This window comes from Budorcas taxicolor, chromosome 25, assembly GCF_023091745.1.
Source record: "Budorcas taxicolor isolate Tak-1 chromosome 25, Takin1.1, whole genome shotgun sequence".
Classification (NCBI taxonomy): Eukaryota; Metazoa; Chordata; class Mammalia; order Artiodactyla; family Bovidae; genus Budorcas; species Budorcas taxicolor.
In genome coordinates, this window is record NC_068934.1 from 19,529,176 (window position 1) to 19,554,021 (window position 24,846).

At 36.4% G+C, this 24,846-nt stretch overlaps 1 protein-coding gene across 1 annotated transcript in view; it reads left to right on the forward strand.

Annotated features, from left to right (window-relative positions):
- Nucleotides 1-24,846, forward strand: part of LOC128069095 (glycerophosphodiester phosphodiesterase domain-containing protein 4-like) — a 105,692-nt gene that overhangs the window by 54,949 nt on the left and 25,897 nt on the right. The window contains exons 11-12 of the mRNA XM_052662384.1: nt 6,270-6,491; nt 7,504-7,658. Coding sequence (XP_052518344.1) covers nt 6,270-6,491; nt 7,504-7,658 — 377 coding nt within the window. The remainder of the gene's footprint in view (nt 1-6,269; nt 6,492-7,503; nt 7,659-24,846) is intronic.

Sequence of the window (24,846 nt, forward strand, 5' to 3'; positions counted from 1 at the left end):
CCTTGTGGCTCAGCTGGTAAAGAATCTGCCTGCAATGTGGGAGACCTGGGTTTGATCCCTGGGTTGGGAAGATCCCCTGGAGAAGGGAAAGGCTACCCTCCAGTATTCTGGCCTGGGGAATCCCATGGACTGTGTAGGGGTCGCAAAGAGTTGAACAGGTCTGAGTGACTCTCACTTCACTTCTTCACTTCATGTTTAATAATACATGTAAATTTCTTGTTAATGATATCTTTGGAGCTGGCATAAATCATCTTGCTTTTTAAAGGTGCACTTTGGGGAGCCTTTCACATCATTAAAAGCTTTGGTGACTTCTTCATTCACTGTTACTCTAGAAGCCATAGTGCCTGCTGCTGAGGCTGTGGTGGAGGCTCCCAGAAATCATCTTAATTTTCTAGTTGGTTGGTTTTTGATAACTTTTCATGATTCATAATCTCTCATTATGTTATGTCTCTTCCTTAGCCAATATCGGCCCAAAAGTTGGTTTGGGTTCTTCCATAAGATGTTGCGCAAAACCTGAACGAAGTTTTTGCACAACCTTGTATCATGGCCTAGATCAGGCGCTGACAAACCGCAGCCTACTGTCTAAATTCAGCCCAGCGGCTGTTCTGTGTGGCCTGAGAGCTGTGTATGGTCTTTGAATTTTTAAATCACTGGAGAAAATCAGAAGAATAATGTTTCATGATGTGTACAGCTCACATAAAACTCAAGTTTTTAGTGTCAGTCAATAAATATTTATTGAAACACAGCCATGCTTATTCACTTATGAATTGTCTATGGCTGTTTCTGCACTGTAATAGTTCAGTAGTTGAGACAGAGATGTGTCTCATACAAAGGAAAAAAAAATATTTGACACTTGTCTCTTGACACATAAGTTTGCTGAACCCTGGATAAGGAACTGTTTATGTTTTATAGAGCTAAATTTCTCCTTAGAAGATTTGTGAATAGAATTATAAATTCAGTCTTAGAATTTCAATGTGGATTGCTGCATAGACTTAAGATCTTTGTTTAAGACTTAAGAAACGGTAGGATGACCCTTCAGTAAAACCTGAAACATAACTTTCTGGCCAGTTGTTGATTTTGGTCTGATCAGGGCAGTCAGTGTTGATGATCTTCATAAGCTAGGATAAGGACACAAAGAAAGTAAATATAGAACCAGAGAGAGTACATTTGGATATAACTGGTTAATAGCTCACAGATACTGAATGAACTTATATCCTCCCAACTGTCTGAGGTTGGGAATTTTTTTGAAAAATAAATGATATGGGGAGGGAGGTGGGAGGGGGGTTCAGGATTGGGAACTCATGTACACCCGTGGCAGATTCATGTCAATGTATGGCAAAACCAATACAGTATTGTAAAGTAAAATAAAAAAAAATAAATAAATAAAAAAGAAAAATAAATGAAATAGATATATTGGTTGGACTAATATGAGGTATAATCAATCCTTGTTATATTAAGTCTGCCATTACAGTTGGGTTAGATCTTCCTTAAATTCAGCACTAGGAAGATTTGAGGCAAAAGTTATCAACACAGATAATGTGAACTCTTACAGGTTTGATTCTAATTATTCCTGCTCTTTTCCCCTCAGGAATTCTGCTGCCATGACCGTTTATTTACTTTTTGAATCAATATACTAGTGTTCATACTGATAGTCAAATAATATTCAGTAGAATTTTCTGCAACTCCTGATACTAATTTTTCTGTGGTCCTTTTATTCTGGCTATTCTTTTGCAAAGAAGATTCCTAGCATAAAAATTTTAGGAAAGGGCTGAGGAGAACAAAGAGGTGTTAAGACAGTGGTCTCAAAGTAAAAGTTATAGGTTGGTTCATGGTAAAGGACTTAATATTGTTAAAAATTCCCACCATTTGAGTGGTTTTAAGCACTAAGCAATCTGATTTTTTACCATAGTGGGATGAATAGTAAAGGTAGTGGCACTTGTTTCAATAAAAAGTGATATTGCTATTTATATTTTTGGCTAGTTCTCCTCAGCATTACCTGTTGAGTGGTAGTGTTTCCTTCTAAATGGAGTCATTGAGAAGATTTTGCATAATTGTCCTTTTTTTAAAAAAAATGAAGTATAATTGACTTAGAATATTATATTAGCTTCAGATGGACAACATAGTGATTTGATATTTTTATGCTTTACAAAATGATCACAGTACGTCTGTTTACCCTCTCATCATAAAAATTATTACAGTATTATTGACTATATTCCCAATGCTTTATAACATCCTTATTATTGTTTATTTTATAACTGGAAATTTGTCCCTCTGAATCTCACCTATTTTATTCATCCCCCCTTCCCTCTGGCAGCTACTAGTTTATCCTCTATGTCTGTGATGCTGTTTGATTTTGTTATGTTTGCATGTTTTGGTTTTTAGATTCCATATAAAAATGAAACTTCAAGCATGTAGAATAGCTTGAGAAGGACAGGTGTTAACTCTTTTCTAAAAATTATGCATAATCCACCTGTTAAACTGGCTGGCTGGAGCTGGAGTATTGTTGTTGGGAATTTTAGGTGATCAGTTTCGTTACTAGTAATTGTTTTGTTCATGCTTTCTATTTCTTCCACATTCAGTCTTGAGAGATTGTACCTTGCTAAGAATTTATCTATTTCTTATAGGTTGTCCATTTTATTGGCATATTTTCATTTGCAGTTATTACAATCCTTTATATTTCTGTGGTGTCAGTTGTAGCTCCTCTTTCATTTCTTATTTTATTTGGGCCCTTCATCACTTTTCTTGACTATTCTGGCTAAAGTTTTATGAATTTTGTTTATCTTTTCAAAGAACCAGCCTTTAGGCTCATTGATCTATTCTTTAGTTGTTTTAGTCTCCATTTTGTATATTTCTGCTTTGATCTTCATTATATCTTTTGTTGATGAACACTGGATTTTATTTTTTCACTTTGTACTTTCCTTTAGGTGCATATTTTCAGATTTTCTTTTTTTACCTGAGGTAGACTTGTATCACTATAGACATCCCTCTTAAAATTGTCTTTTCTGCATCCAATAGATTTTTGGATCTCAGGGTTTCCATTTGTCTCCAGCTATTTTTAAAATTTTGTCTTTCTGATCTGTTGGTCACTCATTGATTGTTCAATAGCATATTGTTTAGCATCCATGTGTTTGTGTTTTAAAATTAATTTTTATCAGAGTATAGTTGCTTTACCCTATTGTATTTCTACTGTATAGCAAAGTGAATCAGCTATACATATACATGTATCCCCTCTTGTTTGGATTTCCTTCCCATTTGTCACCATAGAGCACTGAATGGGATTCCCTTAGCTATACAGTAGGTTCTCCTTAGTTATATATTTTATACATAGTACCAATAGTGTGTATATGTCAATCCCAACTTCCCAATTCATCCCACACATCGCCCTTTCCCCCTTGGTGTTGAAACATTTGTTCTCCACATCTGTATCTCTATTTCTGTTTTGCAAATAAAATAATTATACCATTTTTATATTCCACATATATGCTAATGTTCATATATGATATTTGTTTTTTTCTTTCTGACTGACTTTACTCTCTGTGACCATCTAGATACATCCACATCTCTACAAATGACCCAATTTTGTTCCTTTTTACAGCTGAGTAATATTCCATTGTATATATGTATCCTATCTTCTTTATCCATTCTTCTGTTGAGTGACAGTAGAGGACCCTTGGACTGGAGAGTCTTATGTGGGGCCTAGACCCCATAATTCTGGGGAGAATATTCTGCAGTTGTGATTATCCTTCCTTTTGTGGATTGCCTCCCTGACATATGGGTCTTAACTGTATAACGTCTCTAGATTCCTTTTTTATATCTGTAATTGTGGGGATGTTCTCTACTAGTTTTTTAAAAAAATTAATTTATTTTGGCTGTGCTGGATCTTCATTGTTGTGTTCTGGCTCTCTCTAGTTGCAGTGAATGGGAGCCGCTTTACATGGTGGTATACATGCTTCCCCTTGCCGTGGCTTCTTTTGTTGCTCAGCACAGGCTCTAGGTGCACAAGCTTCTGTAGTTGCAGCACTCAGGCTTCAGTAGTTGTGGCACAGGGTCTCCTTAGTTGTGGCTTGTGGGCCCTAGAGCATGGGCTCCAGTAGTTGTGACACACAGTCTTAGTTGCCCCACGGCATGTGGAACCTTCTGGACTAGGGATTGAACCCATGTCTCCTGCATTGGCAGGTGGATTTCTATCCACTGTACCACCACAAGTCTTTAGGTTCTTCTCGTAGATACTTGTTCTGCCAGTGGTTGTAGTTCTGGTGTGTCCATGGGAAAAGGACAGTGGAGGGTTTTTCTACTCTGCCATACTGGCCACGACTCTAATTGTCCTGTTTCTTAACAAATTAATAAGCTGGATCATCTAGCAGCCCATCTACTTGTAATTTCTCTAAGCACAGACATAGAGAACTGAGAACCATTTAATACTGTTTTTTACTTGAGAAACAAGGTGTTTTGTGGAGAATTTGTCTTTATTTCTAGCTTGTTACTTACTAGAGCCTTTTTCAAATGTTCAGTCATAGGCTAGAGATAGTCTAAATTGGCTTTGTCCCATTCCAGTATATTTTTCTGAGTATTTTAAGGTGAGACCTGATTTACGTAAGCTATTAGATTACCCATATTACTACACAAAACTACTGGAATCTAGTTTTAAACCCTCCTGTTAATCTTGATAGTTTTTGCTATTTCAAATTTTTTTTTTTTTTGTTCAAGTTGTCCTTAAGGGAAAGGCTTCATGAATATCCTTGTATAATGGATTTCCTATTCCCTTTGCCATTTGGGGGCATTTTAGAAATTAAGCACAAATGAGTTATTTAAATCTGTTTTTGATCTTTCCCGTACAGTTTTTTCCACTGTTTTCCCCACAGGAAGGTCTTGCAGTTAAGTGAATCATTTAGTCTAGAACTGGTAGAGTCTAAGGAAATCTTGAGTTATGAAGCAAATTCCTATGTTTATGAGGATTAAGAAAAGACTTAATTATTGACTCAGCTCAGATCTCGATCATGGTTTAATTCAATACTGATGATCTTCCTTGTTGGTATTATGAAATATGATTGTTTCTTTCTTGAGAAAAAAGTGAGAAAGGGCAGCTTTCTTAGGGTGTTATGGGAATGAGAAGAAATACAGAGGGTAGAATAAAATGAAGATTAAGTTGTGTTGAGACAAAGGAAGAATACTTTAGTCTTGAGAAAATGTGAGGTAGCTACTGCTTCCTTCTGAAAGATATCCATCTATCACCAACTTTACCAACAAGTGATCTAAAATTGGCAAATAATGGTAAAAGTAGCCATCTACTAAGTTTAATATAGACTATGTATATATATATATATATATATGGACTGAGGTGTAAGATAAAATGCTGTGTCTTAAAAAAGCTGACAGTTCCTGCTGTGAGAAAGTTACACTGAGTAGAAGTAGAGAAGTGAGGGGACTGTTGTGAATTGTGCAGTATTCTGTGTACCAGACATTCTCCTAGACCCAGAAAATATTTTACTGTATTTAATCATCAAAATAATCATGAGAAATACATAGATTATTCCTCCCCTTTCCCATTTTGTAGTTTGAACAGTAAAGACTTTGAGAATATAAATGATTTTACCAAGGTTACAAAGCAAGAAGCATATGACGCCAAGATTTGAATTTGGTTTAAGACATATTTAAATAAGTAAGTATAGAGAGCAGAATTAAAGAGGCATAAAATTAGTCATTGGAGTTTAATGCCATCAAAGTCTCTTTAGTTCAGAAATATTGCAGGACATCTTCATGAGGAGGTAGCATTTGAACTAAGCTGTGCAAGTAGAGGAAAGGTTTTTAACAGGTGAATGTGGCAAGGGAGGCAGATGTATGATAGAGGTGGGTTTGAATCCAATTCAATCTGAAGCTAAAGCGTATTTTTTTTTTTTTCTTTGCCCATAACTGGAACAGTGAGAGGGAATGTGGGAAACCATTGAAACTAAAAATGAATTGTATTACCTTGAGTTTTAAAAAAGTTTGAAAAGGGAGCTGTAGAAAAGAATAGGAAGAACCTTTAGTGCAAATACAACAGATTCTATGATATAGATTAAATCATTGCAAATACCATCACTTCCAATGGAAATTACATCTAATTTCTCTTCTCGGCAACTCTTATCTCAGGACCAGTATTTCAGAAGTCCTGGTGGGTTGAATGGTAATGGATCAACACGGAGGTAGGGCTGGGTGTGGGGCTGAATGCAGGAGAATTGGAAAATGCTTTTGATAGGAGCCAATGTTTTCTCTGATGTACTTATTTTTAGATCAAACCATTTTTTCGTATGAAACCCTTATCAGAGGCTGATAAGGAAAGAGCAAGAAATCAGAAGATTGCTAAACTAACTGATTTATTGGCAATTGCACAGAAGGAAAAAAAATTGGTGATATTTGATCTTGAATCTCCTCCTTCAAGACATCCTTCCAGATCATCGTATATCCACCTTGTAGTAAGAGTGATCCTTGACTCTAAGATTGAGCAACATCTGGTATGTCTATCTCAGTATTTATGATAGAGGTTGGGAGGTGGCTTGTCCCAAGAGCATAGCACTTGAGCGTGACCTACCTTGTAGATCTTTCTTGGGATCCTTAAATAATTCTGCTCTCTATAGAAATGGGAGTTGGTTGCTTATACAGCTACATGTGGCAATCTAAGAATGACCCAGTTAAATTTACATCATTGGGGAAAACATTGAGGCCGTTTGCTGTTCCCAACCAAATGAAATGTCACCAGGGTGTTAAAAGGGAATGTGTATGATTGCTACACAATGTGACCTTCACCATCACCAACATACATCTATTAGAAAGGGCCTGGGCATGGAACACTAAGGCTTTGAGGATTTGGTTTTCATTAGTAATATAGAAAGGACATCTGGTTCTTATTTGAGCAGAGATTTGTTCATCATGTTTCTGAGAATTTGCTGCATTTTGGCAGCTAATCATTCCAAATGTCTTAAAATTTCAAAATATGGAAAAATGCTATGAGTGAAACAAGTTTGTATCTCTGCAAATAGAACTATTTCTACAGATGAGTCATAGTAGCATCCCCTGTTAGCAGGATATGACTCTGCTCAAAGATGATTTTTAGCATCATCAGCCAGAGGAGATGTTTATAAGTCTGACTTTTCATCCACAGCTACCAACTCCTCATCCACTTTGGCTAGTATGATATCACCATGGACCCTTGGTCCCATGATGTTAACTGGGAAAACTCAGCTCCAGAACAATCTTGGTGAAAGCCTCATTATAGGAGTTCATTAAATGCTGTATGGCAGAAACCAACACAACAATCTAAAGCAATTATCTTCCAATTTAAAGTAAATTGTAAAAAAGTTCATTAGACAATGTTAAGTCAGGTTGACTCTTTCAGCAAAGGCTGGAATCTCTCTGCTCCCTGTAAAATGTACCCATGCTGGAATGGGTCTCCTCCCATTCTACATGGGTCTGTTTGTGTCTAGACTGTTGATTATCCACTGAAAGACGTCCTATTTCTCCTTATAGATTGCTTGGTTACCAGGTTCTGAGAGAAAGTATATCAAGAGCAAAGCTCCTGGTTTTCAGCACGTGGGCACATTTTATACCCTTCAGGAACTTGCGGATGAAAATATCACTAGAATAAATGTTGACTATAAGAGATTGTACTACAATGGATTGAGGTAACTGATCATACCTCTTTTGGTATGTATTGCCTTACTTGCACAAAATCTTCATCCCAGCCAAGGTACTTAGGTTCCTCCTCAGGATATCTGTGTGTGGTTATCTGTTTGGAATCCCCTATTTTCCTCCTCCTGCCCCTCCCATCCTCTGCCAACAAACATTTATCAATTACAGGCTCTCTTCCTGGGACAGTCTTCAGCCCCTTATCCTTGTGCTCCAATCTCTTATTACTGTTGCTCTTTTTCTTTTTTATATAATGTTATATCAGTGGAAGTCAGAGCTCAAAAAGTTGATGATTTCCTCTGCCATTACCAGATAGATTACAGTACCTTATAAATGGCTTTTTGATGCAGATATCTAGATCTCATAGGAATAACCCAGGGCATAATTAAATCATTATTTCAAAAAACACAAAATTGGCAGACAAATGGATAAGAAAGCTGTGGTACATATACACAGTGAAATATTACTCAACTATTAAAAAGTGCATTTGAATCAGTTCTAATAAGGTGGATGAAACTGGAGCTTATTATACAGAGTAAAGTAAGTCAGAAAGAAAGACACCAATACAGTATATTTTTGCATGCATATGTAGTTTAGAAAGATGGTAATGATGACCCTATATGTGAGACAGCAAGAGAGACACAGATGTAAAGAACAGACTTTTGGACTCTGTAGAAGGCAAGGGTGGGATGATTTGAGAGAATAGCATTGAAACATGTATATTATCATATGTGAAACAGATTGCCAGTCCAGGTTCAATGCATGAGACAGGGTTGGTGCACTGGGATGACCCTGAGGGATGGGATGGGGAGGGAGGTGGAAGGGGGGTTCAGAATAAGGAACACATGTTCACCCTTGGTAGATTCATGTCAATGTATGGCAAAAACCACTACAATATTATAATTAGCCTCCAATTAAAAGAAATAAATTAAAAAAAATAAAAGGGAAAAAAACAACTTAAAACAGCCTAGTATGAGAATAAAGTAAAATCATTTATATACCACATTTATAAATATATAATTAGGGACAGATTTTCTGAATTAAATGCACCTGGGAATGAAATGGTAACTTTTTCAAATTCAACTGTTATTAGTCACTGCTCATGTTAATCCCTATACCCTTTCTATTCAATTTTAGAATAATTTTTCAGATAATTCTAAATGCTTCCAAGACATAGCTTCCTTGGAGATACCGATGTAGATGTACATAGGCATCAGTTAAGAGACGTAGATATCACCATAGCTGTAGTTATAGATGTATATCCAAAATCTCTTGGGGTTAGTAGGAGTTCCCGTAGATACCTTTTTGTATTTAAAGCCATGAACTTGGCTGCTGGATGCACTTGTTTTACTTTTCCTGGCTCTTTGACCATAGCGGAATTGATCAAAAATATGTCATTTTTTTTTTCTTTCAACATTAGAAAATTATTTATGTATATGTATTTCTGTCTCCTTTTACTTATTTTCATATAGGAAATGTTTCTAGTTAAATTTTTTTCTCATAATTATTACTTAGATTACTAGTAGTTGAAATTAATTATAATAGCTTCCATTTATTGAGCTTTTATTATGTGTAAAGTGGTTGGTAGACCACAGACTCATTTTCAAATCCTGGCTTACCCATCAGACAAGTGATGACCACACTGATGACTTAGACAAGTTTCTGCAAAGCATTATCCCCATAACAAAATTTTTATAATCAAATAGGGTATTTTCTAGAGTTTCTCTCTGAAGGATCTCACCCCTTATTCCTGTCTTGACTAATTAGTTTATTCCTATGAATGGTTCTGAGAAGCAGCGTGTCCTTGGAGAAGTTTCTCTTTTTGTTTAGTTGTGGTTGAAGGTGGGTTGGACCAATAGGAGACACTACTAACTTCGGAGAGTGTTTAGTTCTGTGTTGATCAGGACTCTTCCTCCACATTGTAGGATATTTAGCATCCAGTGATGTTACTGCATCATTGTGACAATCTCAAATGCCCTAGATATTTCCACATGTCATCTGAGAAAATGATTATTGCTCCCAGTGAGAACCATAGTCTAGATGAATGTGTCCAGATGCATGTTCAACTTCAGCCCAGGATTTTGTGATTATTTAAGGAGATGCAAATGCTGTCCCAACACTCAGGCATATCTTCACTCTTAGGAACTGGTAAGCAGGGGCTGTCCACGTGGCACGCCAGTCAGGCAGTCAAAAATGGTGTACCCTCAGCACAAAGACATATCACAAAAATGGCACCAAAAAACTCAGGTTTCCATATGTGACTTCTTACATAGCCAGCAAAATGATAGAGTATTAGTCCAATTTGAGAACCCACTTAGTTTGAAAATAAAAGCCACATCTCATTTGAACTAACCTGTATCTCACTATTGAAAGATTTTGAGACCTGCAACTTGTTTGTTGCTGCTGTAGGGCAAGCTTGCCAACCTCAAGGCTAGGTACTTGAAATCAGCAGCCATAAGCAGTAGAAATACTGAAACTGAATAGTGCTATTTCTGATGATTCAGTGACTTATTTCACTATCTAAACTTTACATGGTTTAATATGACACTTTGGAAGTTACTTTTTTGAAAAATTGTCTGTAATCAATCTTGTTTTTGAACATCAAAAAAGAAAAGCAGTTTAATTTAGCTCAGCAAATATTTCCCAAATAGTAATATGTACATAGACCAACTAGTTTTAGTGAAAAGTCAACACAAGCAAGATATGATTCTTTTTGTAAGGAAATCCACATAGTCTAGTAGAGGAGTATAAGGGTTTTTTAAATATAACTATACTACAGGCTAGATCGTGATTATTCATGAGCCAGACTTTATTCCAAGCACTTCTCAAGAAACACTGAATTTTAAGAAATTTAGCAGTTGTACCTTATTAGTTGTATACAGTTTAAATCAGAATATTTATTCCAATCACATTTCCAATGCAGTCTCTGTGTTCATTTTGATCAGACCACTAATGCAAGACATTGTGACCTTGCCATTTTGACTGAGAATGCTTTATTTTTATTTTTAAAATTTTTATTTTTACTTTATTTTGCTTTACAATACTGTATTGGTTTTGCCATACATTGACATGAGTCAGCCACAGGTGTACATGAGTTCCCAAGAGTGTTTTAACAGGAACTAAAAAGCCTCTTGATGAAAGTGAAAGTGGAGAGTGAAAAAGTTGGCTTAAAGCTCAACATTCAGAAAATGAAGATCATGGCATCTGGTCCCATCACTTCATGGCAGATAGATGGGGAAACAGTGGAAACAGTGTTGGACTTTATTTTTAGGCCTCGAAAATCACTGCAGATGGTGACTGCAGCCATGAAATTAAAAGACGCTTACTCCTTGGAAGAAAAGTTATGACCAACCTAGATAGCATATTCAAAAGCAGGGACATTACTTTACTGACTAAGGTCTGTCTAGTCCAGGCTATGGTTTTTCCTGTGGTCATGTATGGATGTGAGAGTTGGACTGTGAAGAAGGATGAGCGCTGAAGAATTGAGGCTTTTGAACTGTGGTGTTGGAGAAGACTCTTGAGAGTCCCTTGGACTGCAAGGAGATCCAACCAGTCCATTCTGAAGGAGATCAATCCTGGGATTTCTTTGGAAGAAATGATGCTAAAGCTGAAACTCCAGTACTTTGGCCACTTCATGTGAAGAGTTGACTCACTGGAAAAGACTCTGATGCTGGGAGGGATTGGGGGCAGGAAGAGAAGGGAACAACAGAGGATGGATGGCATCACTGACTCAATGGACATGAGTCTGAGTGAACTCCAGGAGTTGGTGATGGACAGGGAGGCCTGGCGTGCTGTTATTCATGGGGTCACAAAGAGTCGGACACAACTGAGCGACTGAACTGAACTGAACCAAAATTATATGCATACAAAGATGTCCTCTGATTTATTTCTGATGTGGGGATTTTAAATGTTAGAAAAAATTTTAATTTTGAGATGAAAATTCCCACAAAATTAACCAATTTAAAGTAACAATTCAGGAGAATTTAGTATATTCAGAATGTTGTTCAGCTGTCACCTCTAGGTCCAGTACATTTTAGTATTAGTGTTAGACACTTTTATTTATAGAGGTTTGTGAATTGTACTAACCATTTCAAAAAACCAAATTTTAGCTTCATTAGCTATATTCTGTTGCAAATTTTCTTTCCGATTTCATTGACTGCTGTTATCTTTATTTTCTTTTTTATATTTCCTTTAGGTTTACTTTGCTCTTCTTTTATTAGTTTCTTTAGGTAGAAAATTAGGCACGTTTGATTCTAAATTTTCTCTTCTAGCATAAACGTTTAAAGCTATAAATTACCATACCAGCATTACTTACATTCCACAACATCCAATTTAAAATATTTAAAAAGTGTTTTATTTCCCACTTGACCCAAAGATTACTTAGAAATGAATTGCTAACCTTTTAAAGATGTATTACTGCATCTATCCTTAGTGTTATTTGCTTTTGACTTAAATTCATTGTGTGTGTGTGTGTGTGTGTGTGTGTGTGTGTTAGTCATGCAGTTGTGTCCGACTCTTTGTGTCCCATGGACTATAGCCCGCCAGGTTCCTCTGTCCATGGGATTTTCCAGGCAGGAATACTGGAGTAGGTTGCCATTTCCTTCTCCAAATTCATTGTGACCAAAGAACAAGTCTCTATGACTTCAATACTTTAAATGTATTTAAACTGGTCTCCTTGCCTACTAAATCATTTGTCTTGATAAATTTCCCATGTCCACCTAAAAATGATGAGCTCTCTTCATTTCTTGGATGTGGTATTCTGTAAATATTGGTCAGTTTAGTTCGGTTGACAGTCTTTTAAAACATTTATACAGTATTTTCCCCTTCTTTTTCTAATGCTTTGTTTGTTGCCTATCAAACTCCCACACAGCATAGAACTTACCTACTCTGAAGCTTTATTATTAATTTCAAAGGTACAGCAGTCAATCAAGAGGTTTAGAGAAAGCAAGGAAAGGTCAGTCATTGATTTCAGCTTTGCAGGCTTTTTCTTTTACTGGATTCATACTCTATGGCCTACAGTAATAGATAAGAGCTCCAAGTGAGTTTTTGCAGAGCTGTTTCACGTAGAGGGGAGCATTTACATTACAGAACATTTGCATTTAATATTCCCAAAGAGAAATGTAGTTTCTGTGACCTTCTCCAGGGAACCATGCCTCATAAATCCACATTCTATAATTACTTACAAAATATATAATAAACATTCAACTAGGAAATTCTTTTTAAAAAATATTCTATGCATGAGGCTTCTCTTCACAGTAAATATTATTCTATTTAGAATAGAAGTAGCTTTCATATCGACAAGATTAGACCATTGTCACCTGCCTTCTTACTTCTGTGAGCAGTCTGCCACACCAGAGAAATTAAGGTCTCCAAATGCCTCATCTGTCAATTATGGAGACAGAGGTATTGATATCTCCCACTCTGGTTGCTGATTTGTGTTATTTCTCACTTTAGCTCTGTTTATTGTTATTGTTATTACGGTGGTTGTTTGGCTTCTTATATTTTAAACACTTAAAAAAAATACATTTAAATTTAGAATTGTTAGATCTTCTTGGTGAATTCACCTTTTCATTATGAAATATCCATGGTCTCTGGTTATAATTTGTGTCTAAAGATTGCTTTTATTAATATTGCTACATTTTCTTATAGTTAGTGTTTGTGTGTTGTTTTTTTTTTTGTCCTTTGTCTTTCAACTGCTTTGCATATTTATGTTTAAAGTGCATCTTTAATAAACAGAATATTGGTTCTTGCTTTTATATTTATGAGGATAATGTCTATTTTTTAATGAGAATTGTTGGTCCATTAATATTTAGTTTACCTGATATACTTGGGTTTACATTATAATTAGGACCATTTTTTCCTATGTATCCTCTCTAATCTTGGTGAGTTGTTTTGGTTGTTCTTTCCTATGTTTTAATTTTTTAGTTAATTTCTAATTCTTTAGTGTTCTTTTCTGTCTCTTCTACAGGCTTTTACATTTTTGAATTATTTTTTAGTGGTTGCTCTAGGGATTATAATTACTATTATAATCTGTAAATTAATATTATTCTATAATATAAAATACAAAATATTAAAGCCTTAAGACAACACAGTTGTATTTACTACCTTCTGCCCTTTGTGCTCTTCTTGTTATAATACTTTTTTTTTCACTCTCATAAATAAACCTTTATTGTCTTTTGCTTACATTTTTTACCAACTATCTTTCACTTCTGTGCTTCACTCACTTGTACTGTCATGTGGTCTCTTCATTTCTCCTAATTCAGCATTTTTTTTCCTATTTTTTATTTTAATTTTAATTTTATGTTTTTTAATTTTTATTTTTACTTTATTTTACTTTACAATACTGTATTGGTTTTGCCATACATTGACATAAATCCACCACAGGTGTATATGCGTTCCCAAACATGAACCCCCCCTCCCACCTCCCTCCCCATAACATCTCCCTGGGTCATCCCCGTGCACCAGCCCCAAGCGTGCTGTATCCTGCATCAGATATAGACTGGCGATTCGTTTCCTACATGATAGTATACATGTTTCAATGCCATTCTCCCAAATCATCCCACCCTCTCCCTCTCCCACAGAGTCCAAAAGTCCGCTCTACACATCTGTGTCTCCTTTGCTGTCTTGCATACAGGGTCATCATTGCCATCTTTCTAAATTCCATATATATGTGTTAGTATACTGTATTGGTGTTTTTCTTTCTGGCTTACTTCACTCTGTATAATCGGCTCCAGTTTCATCCATCTCATCAGAACTGATTCAAATGTATTCTTTTTAACAGCTGAGTAATACTCCATAGTGTATATGTACCACAGCTTTCTTATCCATTCATCTGCTGATGGACATCTAGGTTGTTTCCATGTCCTGGCTATTATAAACAGTGCTGCGATGAACATTGGGGTACATGTGTCTCTTTCAGTTCTGGTTTCCTCGGTGTGTATGCCCAGCAGTGGGATTGCTGGGTCATAAGGCAGTTCTATTTGCAATTTTTAAAGGAATCTCCACACTGTTCTCCATAGTGGCTGTACTAGTTTGCATTCCCACCAACAGTGCAAGAGGGTTCCCTTTTCTCCACACCCTCTCCAGCATTTATTGCTTGCAGACTTTTGGATCGCAGACATTCTGACTGGTGTGAAGTTATAATACTTTTGATATAAAACCCAAAGTTGTTGTTGCTTAGTCACGCAGTCATGTCCGACTATTTGTGACCCCATGGGCTGCAACATGCCAGGCTTCCCTGTCCTTCACCATTTCCTGGTGCTTGCTCAAACTCATGTTCATTGAGTTGGTGATGCCATCCAACCATCTTGTTCTATGTTGTCCCCTTCTCCTCCTGCCTTCAATCTTTCCCAGCATCAGGGTCTTTTATAATGAATCAGCTTTTCTTATCAGGTGGCCAAAGTGCTGGAGTATCAGCTTCAGCATCAATCCTTCCAATGAATAGTCAAGGTTGATTTCCTTTAGGACTGACTGGTTTGATCTCTTTGCAGTCCAAGGGACCCTCAATGGTCTTCTCCAACACTACCAGTTTGAAAGTGTCAATTCTTTGGTGCTCCAGCCTTCTGTATGGTCCAATTCTCACATCCATACGTGACTGCTAGAAAAACCAAACCCAGAGTATATTTGTATTGTATTTTAAAAAATAGTCTATAGTATTTTTTAAACTTTTTATTTTGAAATGATTGCATGTTAACATGTAGGAAATAATACAAAATGATGATGTGATGATGTGTTACTCTGTTGGTAAAACTTGTAATGGTATGATATCGAAACCAAGCTATTTTTATTGATAAAACCCACCTATCTTACTCAAATTTCCCAAGTTTTACTTACATTCATTTTATGTATGTTTTGTATATATAGTTCTGTGCAGTTTTATCATATATATGTTTGTGGATCTTAACAGCACAACCAAGATAGACTGGTTTAATCACCAGAAGTATTACTTTTTTTTTCTTAGCACAATCAGTTTTAATTAGCATTGCTCATTATGAGAAATGATAAAGTATCTGTTATTATAATTGCAAGTGTTGACAATTATTCGAAGTCATTAACATCTCAAGACCTAAGATAATACAGACTTACTGAATTTTAAAGATGTGGAGGTAATGTAGGGAAAAGTTGCTAGGAATACCTTCAGTTTTGCATAGGCTCAGTAAACATACCCCATGAATGATCATTTCCAATATTTTGGAGAGGTGAAGAAAGATTCTTAAGATACCACTAGCCTGGCCTCCTTATTAGCCACAGTGCTACAGGAAATTGCTTCTAAACATGTAAATGTCCGTGTTTCACTCCAACACCCTGAGGATTCCCCCACTGCTTATAGGAAAGAGTTCAATCTCCTTAGCCTTGGATTCAAAGCTCTTTATTTCCAGCTCCAGTTTTTCTTTTCTTTTCTTTTTTTTTTTTTTTACAAATGTGTGTGTGTGTTTTAATTTATTTATTTTAATTGGAGGCTAATTACTTTACAATATTGTAGTGGTTTTTGCCATACATTGACATGAATCAGCCATGGGTGAACATGTGTTCCCTATCCTGAACCCCCCCCTCCCATCTCCCTCCCCATCCCATCCCTCAGGGTCATCCCAGTGCACCAGCGCTGAGCACTCTGTCTCATGCTTCGAACCTCGACTGGAATCACCAGAAGTATTACTTTTGTTGCCCTTTGATAACTACACTCCCCTTCCTTCCATCTGCATCTACTCACCTCAAACCCTAACCTCTCTCAATGACTAATCTCTTCTGCACTTCTATAATCCTGTCATTTTAAGAAAGTTATATAGAAGAATCACAGAGTATGCAACCTGTTGTGATTGGCCTTTTTTCCACTCAGTATAATTCCCTTTGACATTTATCCATATTGTTGCATGCATCTACAGTTTTTTCAGTTTCATTGATGGATAGTGTTCCATTGTATGAATGTACTAATATTTGTAAAATTATTCATCAACTGAAAGATATCTGATTGTTTGTATTTATTATAAATAAATGTTATGAACATTTGAGTATAGGTTTTCATGAGAACGTGATTTTTTAACTAAGAGTCTATAACGCACTCAGATTCCCCATTCTTTAAAAAGTGTCTTCATTGTGTTAAAATATATATAAAACTTACTTTTGCAATGATTTTTAATATAAAATACTGTGGTTTTAATGTACATTCACTGTGTTATACAACAATCACCATCATCTACCTACCTAACACTTTTCATCTTGTAAACTCAAATTCTCATTAAACAATGAACCTTCATCAATCCCTCATCAGAGTGTTTCTGTTTGTGATTTTGATTCATGTAAGTAGAATCACATATTTGTCTAAGACTAACTTATTTCACTTAGGATGAAGTTCTCAAGGTCCATCCATGTTGAATTTATTCGTTACAGAATTTCATTTCTTTTTAAGGCTGAATAATAGTCTATTGTATGTATGTACCACAGTTTTCTTATCCATTCATTAGCTGATGGAATTTGGGTTGCTTGAACATCTTAGCTCTTGTGAATGAGGCAGCTTGGAACATGGGTATGAATAGCCCTTCAAGACCCTGCTTTCAATTCTTTTGGGTATTTACCAGAAAGTAGAATTGCTGGATTGTATGCATTCTTTTTTTAATTTTTTGAATAAACACCATACTGTTTTCCACAGTGACTGTAAAAACAGGACACAAATGTTCCAAGTTTTCCATGTTAACACATCCTTATTGATTTCTGTTTTTTTTTTTAATTTAAATTTTATTTATTTTTTACTTTACAATACTGTATTGGTTTTGCCATACATTGACATGAATCCACCACAGGTGTACATGAGTTCCCAACCCTGAACCCCCCTCCCACTACCCTCCCCATATCATCTCTCTGGGTCATCCCAGTGCACCAGCCCCAAGCATCCTGTATCCTGTATTGAACCTAGACTAGCGATTTTTTTTTTTTTACATGATAGTATACATGTTTCAATGTCATTCTCCCAAATCATCCCACCCTCTCCCTCTCCCACAGAGTCCAAAAGTCTGTTTTACATCTGTGTCTCTTTTGCTGTCTCACATATAGGGTTATCACTACCGTCTTTCTAAATTCCATATGTATGTGTTAGTATACTGTATTGGTGTTTTTCTTTCTGGCTTACTTCACTCTGAATAATCAGCTCCAATTTCATCCACCTCATTAGAACTGATTCAAATGTATTCTTTTTAATGGTTGAATAATACTCCATAGTGTATATGTACCACAACTTTCTTATCCATTCATCTGCTGATGGACATCTAGGTTGCTTCCATGTCCTGGCTATTATAAACAGTGCTACGATGAACATTGGGGTATGCAAATGAAGCAACTGACAAACAACTAATCTCAAAAATATACAAGCAACTTATGCAGCTCAATTCCAGAAAAATATATGACCCAATCAAAAAATGGGCCAAAGGACTAAATAGACATTTCTCCAAAGAAGACATACGGATGGCTAACAAACACATGAAAAGATGCTCAACATCACTCATTATCAGAGAAATGCAAATCAAGACCACAATGAGGTACCATTTCACACCAGTCAGAATGCCTGCGATCCAAAAGTCCACAAGCAATAAATGCTGGAGAGGGTGTGGAGAAAAGGGAACCCTCTTACACTGTTGGTGGGAATGCAAAGTAGTACGGTCACTATGGAGAACAGTGTGGAGATTCCTTAAAAAACTACAAATAGAACTGCCTTATGACCCAGCAATCCCACTGCTAGGTATACGCATGGAGGAAACCAGAATTGATTTCTGGTTTTTTTGATGTAGCCATCCTAATGGTTTGGTATTTGTTATTCTTGGAATGTTTGGTGATATTCACCAGTGTAGTCATTGGGTCCAGGAATTTTCTTTGGAGAGTTTTGGTTAATGATTCAATTTCTTTACCCATTGTAGGTCTATTTGCGTTTTCTTATTCATTACTGCTTTCTTTTCTGATTCAGTCTTGGTAGGTTTTATGTTTCTAGGAATTTTGTCCATTTCATTGAGTCTATCTAGTTTGTTGAGATATGATTCCTTATAGTACCCTCTTATAATCCTCATATTTCTGTTAAATTGGTGGTAATTTTCCCACTTTAATTTCTGACTTCAGTAATTTGAGTCTTTTCTCTTTTTCATGTTTGTATATCATGTTAAAAGCTTATCAATTTTGTTGATATATTCGGAGAATTACCTTAGGTTTCATTGATTTTTCTCTGTTGGTTTTCTGTTCTTCATTTTGTTTATTTCTGTTTTGACCTTTATTATTTTCTTCCTTTTGCTTTTTCCATTTTCTTAAGTTTTAAAGGTAGGTTGTTGATTTGAGATCTTTTTTTTTTTTAATGTTCTCATTTAGATATACATTTCCTCCCATGCATTACTTTTGCTACATCCCATGGATTTTGTTTTTCTTTTCATCACATATCCAAATATTTTATAGTTTGCCTAGTGGTTACTTTTTTTTGATCCACTGGTTGCTTGAAAGTGTATTAAGTTCCACAAATATGTAAATTTTCATTTTTGTTTTGTTATTGAATTCTAACTTTGTCCTGTTACCTATCTTTTTAAGTCTATTGAGATTTTGTGGCCAAATATCTAGTCTGTCCTGAAAATGTCCCATGTGTACTTGAGAAGTTTGTGCATCCTATTGTTGGGTGGAGCATTTTGCATATGTCTGCATATGTACAGTTAGTTTCTTGTATTGATTGAGTCCTCTGTTTCCCTATTTATCTTCTGTCTGGTTGTTCTGTCTGCTAATAAAAGTGGGGTATTAAAATCTCCAACTATTATAATATAGTTTCAGTTCTGTCAGTGTTTGCTATATAAATTTTGCTTGTCTGTATTATGTACATAAATATTTATAATTATTATGTTTTCTTGCTGTATTGAAACTTTTATTAATGTTCAAAAAATACAAAAAAAGAAAAATGGTAAATCTATACAATGTAATATTACTCAGCCATAAAAAGGTACAAAATTGGGTTGTTTGTAGAAATGTGGATGGTCCTAGAGTCTGTCATACAGAGTGAAATGAGTCAGAAGGAGAAAAACAAATATCACATATTAATGCATATATATGGAATCCAGAAAAAGGGCAGAGATGAACCTGTTTTCAAGGCAGGAATAGAGAACAGACATGTGGACACTAAAGGGGGGAAAGGTGGAAATGCGAGGGTGGGATAAACTGAAAGGTTAGAATTGACATATATGTACTACCATGGAAAAAATAGCTAGTGGGAACCTGCTGCATAGAACAGGGAGCTCAGGTGTATGCTCAGTGATGACCTAGATGGGTGGGTGTGTGGGGTAAGAAGAAGGTCTAAGAGAGAGGAAATATATGTATGCCAATAGTTGATTCACTTTGTTGTACAGCAGATCTAAAATTGAGTCTCTTGTAAACACCATGAAATGTGGTTTTATGCATTCTGCCAATCTCTGTTTGACTGGAGAGTTTAATCCATTTCCATTTAAAGTAATTACTGATAAGGGGGGCTGTTGTCATGTTACTTCTATCATGTCTGTAAATATTTGTTATTTTGTTTCTGTCATCTGTTTTAATTTGTTATTTCTATATACTTTATAATATTTTACCCTTTATTTCCTGCCTTACCGTTTTCTTTTGTGTTTAGTTATTTTTGTGGTGGAACATTTAAATCCTGTTCTCATTTCCTTTTTTATATAAGAAAATGAAGTTGTTCAGTCGTGTCTGACTTTTTGCGACCCCATGGACTGTAGCCTACCAGGTTCCTCCATCCATGGGATTTTCCAGGCAAGAGTACTGGAGTGGGTTGCCATTTTCTTCTCCAGGGGAACTTCCCAACCCAGGGATCAAACCTGGGTCTCCAGCATTATAGGCAGACACTTTACCCTCTGAGCCACCAGGGAAGCCCTCAGTTTTTTAAAATATATTATATACCTAATTTCCCTATGGTTACCATGGGAATTGCACTTACCATGTAACATGACACTGTGATTGAATTTATACCAGCTTAAATTCAATGATATGCAATAGCTCTTTTCCTTCACAGGACCGGTCCTACCCCTTTTGCTTGTTGGTGTCAGAAAACTTCATCTTTTTTCATTGTGTGCCCTAAATATAAAATAACAATACTTCTAAATGTAGTCGTTTCTCAAATGATATTGAAAACAAGGTGTGGAGTGATAACCAGAGTTACAAAAATACTAGCTTTTAGATTAATGATTGTGTTTTTTTTCCCTTTAAGTGTTTCAGTCTTAAATTATGTGAAAATAAAGACATATTTAAGTCGTTGTGTTTACAGACCATTTTTACAGTAATGCTAGATATTTTTTATACTTAAAAATTTTTTTTAAATATAAATTTATTTATTTTAATTGGAGGTTAATTACTTTACAATATTGTATTGGCATGGCAAAACCAATGCTAGATTTTAAATTTTCCCACATATTTACTTTTACTGAAATCCTTTACTATCTCATGACTTTATTTTACCTTGGAGGACTCCCTTGAATTTTTCTTACAGGGTCAGTCTAGTGGCCATGAATTCCCTCAGCTTTCGTTTGAGAATGTCTTAATTTCCACCTCTTATTGGGTCCAAGCTCATACTTCTTGCTCCACAACAAGCCAGTAAATGAGACGGTTTGTTGGGGCAAGTATTAACAACTTTGTTCAGAAAACTGGCAGACTGAGAAGATGTCTAGTATGTCACAGAAACATCTCACCAACTTAGAACTTAGTCTTCGTTTATACTGCAAGTGGAGGGGTTGTGGTTGGTTGGTGCAAACTTCTTGGTGTATGAATCCTCTGTTCTTGCAGAGGTGTCCATGTAGTTCAGATCATTATTTCCTTGGGGGTGGGGCTAAAGAGCTCTGTCTCTTTTTTGGAGGGGGCATTTCATGAATATATAGGCTTAAAGAATATAGTCTTTAAGAATACAGTCTTAAAGCATGTTCTGGTAGGATTCTGATCTCAAGCTGTTCTGGCAAAAAAGTTATTTGAGGATTTCATACACAAAGGAAATCTCAACTCAAAAGGATTGGTTACTCTGGCATATATAAGAAGCTGTGTTTCAGGACGAGGTCCCTTAGGTGGCATTCTGGAGTTTGTAAGAAGGAATGATTTTGTACTTCTTTAGAGACTTTTGTGACTGAGATGGATCAAGATGTTTTCTGTGCCACCCCGGTGTTTACCATAAAGTATGTTGCACCCTTGTCTATCAGAAAGTCAATCAGATCATTCCCCACTGTCAGTTTTACCTTGGGCTCCTGTGGGGAAATTGTAATTGGGTGCCTCAAGTCCAAGAGAGAATCTGAGCTTCTTCATTCATCATCATCTATTTCTGTCATATGAAAGGTTCCTATATTTCTTTGTTCTGTTTTTAGCGTTTTACCCCAGGGCAATAATTTTTTCCACTGTCCTTCCTCCTTACAGTAAGTGTATTGTTCCTTCCTCAGGGGTGGCTTACCTCTATTCAGGTTACTTGTCTTCTGGGAGTCAAATGCTGCTGCCAGAAAAGTGGCATTCTGTTTGCATCTTCTAATTTCTGTTATTGTTTCCTGTTGTTGAATACTTTAAAAGAAGCATCTACCAACTGAGAAGGGTTCATTCCAAATGCATCATCTCATGTCTGCATTTTTCTCATATTTACACTTCTAGCACTTTTAGAGACCCCAGGATCTGCCGTGGGCTTGATAAATTCATTGAAAAAATTCAGAGGAGTCTTTATTTTGTTTTTACTGGATTAAAAATAATTTATTAAAACCAGCCTGCTGGCTGTTTGCATTTAGGCCCTCACAGGATAATGGCATAGGGGAAATTGGCTTGAGCAGGGAGTGGTCCAAACTTGGTGTCCTAACAGGTCTAAGATGGCAATATCAGACTAGGTCTCTGTGCTCCAGGACCTAATACAGGATTTTCTAATTGATCCCTATAAGGTGTGGGAGCCAGTTCGAACATTTCCTGAGCCCCAGCATTGGGAACTGGCTCTAGCTTTATAGGAAAGTTATGAAATAATAAGACATAGATATATTCACATAGCAGCTAGAGTGGCTGGCACAAATGGCTCAGGCAGAGGGGTGAAGGTATTAAACAACATATCCTCACTCTAGTTCCCTTTCTTCCTTAATTTTCCCTGATGTAATAGCGCAAATATTTGCACATAGGGCATTTCATCATTCTTCCCCCTAGTCCTTACGGAATAGCTCTAATTGCAGAGTTGTATAGTCTTTTTGAGTGTTTTACTATAAAATAAAAAATAGCAATTGATCTTCTCTTAACCATTTTGCCTTGGAATAAATCTATCAGCTGAATTCTGGGCTGAGGCTTTCAGTTTTAAGAACAAAGTGGGAATTTTCTCTTCTCCCTGGGAATGCCCCACTCTCAGACACAGACAAGTTTTATTTTGTGTGTGTGTGTGTGTTCCTTTCTTCCATTTGACATCAGTAAAAGTTTTAAATATCACAGACTGATTTGACTGTAAATGAAGAAATGGTTCCAAAACAAAGTGAAACAAAAGCTCAAAGACAAACAGAGAATTCTAAATAAACCCTTAAGTTTGGTCTTGGGGTTTTACATATACCAGTGACACAGGCTGGAGAAATAAAAGGCAACCCACTCCAGCATTCTTGCCTGGAGAATTCCATGGACACAGGAGCCTGGTGGGCTACAGTTCATGGTGTTGCAAAGAGTCAGATATAACTGAGTGACTTTCACTTTCAATGACACAGGAGACCACAGATGATGCAATTAACACAGCAAAGGTGGCAGTACATGGTACACAGGGTCTCAAGATAACCAGATAAATCCCATTAGAGTTCCAGACAGGTACTGTGACCACACATTGTTACAATAGAATATTCTCTTTTTCTTAGTCATGGGTTTGTAGCTGTAATCAGACCACTCCCCAGAGGACTTTCTTTAGTAATAGTGGTTTTAAAGACAGAAATATAAGACAAACAAACATATGGCACACACAGATGCTTTCATTCAAAGAAACGGATAAACCAGTTCAAAAATTGGATAAAAATCAGCAACTGTTTCCTCTCTCCAACAGGGTACCCTACTCAAATTAAAAAAATTGACTTATTCCTGAGAAGAAAAGCCCCAAACAGAGAGGAGAAAATTTTTGGTTTATACACAGCGATAACTTACCTGTTGACTTCCAGATACCAAGTGCTTATTCCAACTGCCAAGTGCTGGGATAGGTGGGGCCAATTTGGGGGAATTTTGTAGGGAAGATCTTCAGCATAAGTGGTCCCACCAGTTGCTAGGGCCTTATCCAATAATTTCTAAGCTGGGGATAGCTGGCCATGAGCAACAGGGATCCTCTCTAAATTCACCAAAATTTGTTACCTAAATCCAAGCTCATACTGCTTGCTACATGACAGATGCTCTGTCAAGGAGTAGCAATTTTATTTGGAAAGCTAGTAGACTGAGAATACGGTGAATGAGTGTCCCAAAGCACCATCTTATCCAAGCTAGAATTTGGGCTTTTTATGTTCTAAAAGGAGAGAAGATGTGGTTGGTTGTTGGAACTTCTTGGTATCCTTTGTTGTTGTACCTGTCCATGTAGGTCACATCACAATTTTCCTGAAGACCTCCAAAGATAAGTGCTATTCTGTGTTACACAATCTCCACGTAAATGGAAAAGTGATATCCTTTAATAAGTCATAGCCTTGAGAATGAACTGTGCCATATATATCAGGCCATAGGCAGCATTCTTGTCTTGTCACCAGAGCAATAGAGTATGCAATTTAACTTGCATATTAGAATAAACAGATCTAATATGGAGTCAGATTTGTTTTTTCCTATAACACCCCTTATTTTTAAAAGACAGGCTTTGCTGGATATAAGTGTCTTGGTTGACTGGTTTTTCTTTTAACACTTAGACTATGTGGATCCACTACCTTCTGTCTTCCAAAATTTCTGATGAAAAATCTGCTCAGGATGTTATTGAGGATCCTTGTATGTAACAAGATGCTTTCAAGAGTCTTTTCTTTGCCTTTGGCTTTTGAAAGTTTGATTATAATATGTCATAGGGTGGATCTCTTTGAGTTCGTCTTGGTGTACCCTAGATACAGCTAGATTCAAATGTTTCATCAGAGCACAGATCTCCAATAATTGGAGGATAGTGACCTTTTGGCCCATCTTGGCTTCCATAGGCTGTGTGCAAGCTGCTCCAGGAACATGGGCACAGCTGCCTGTGATAGGGCTGAGAAT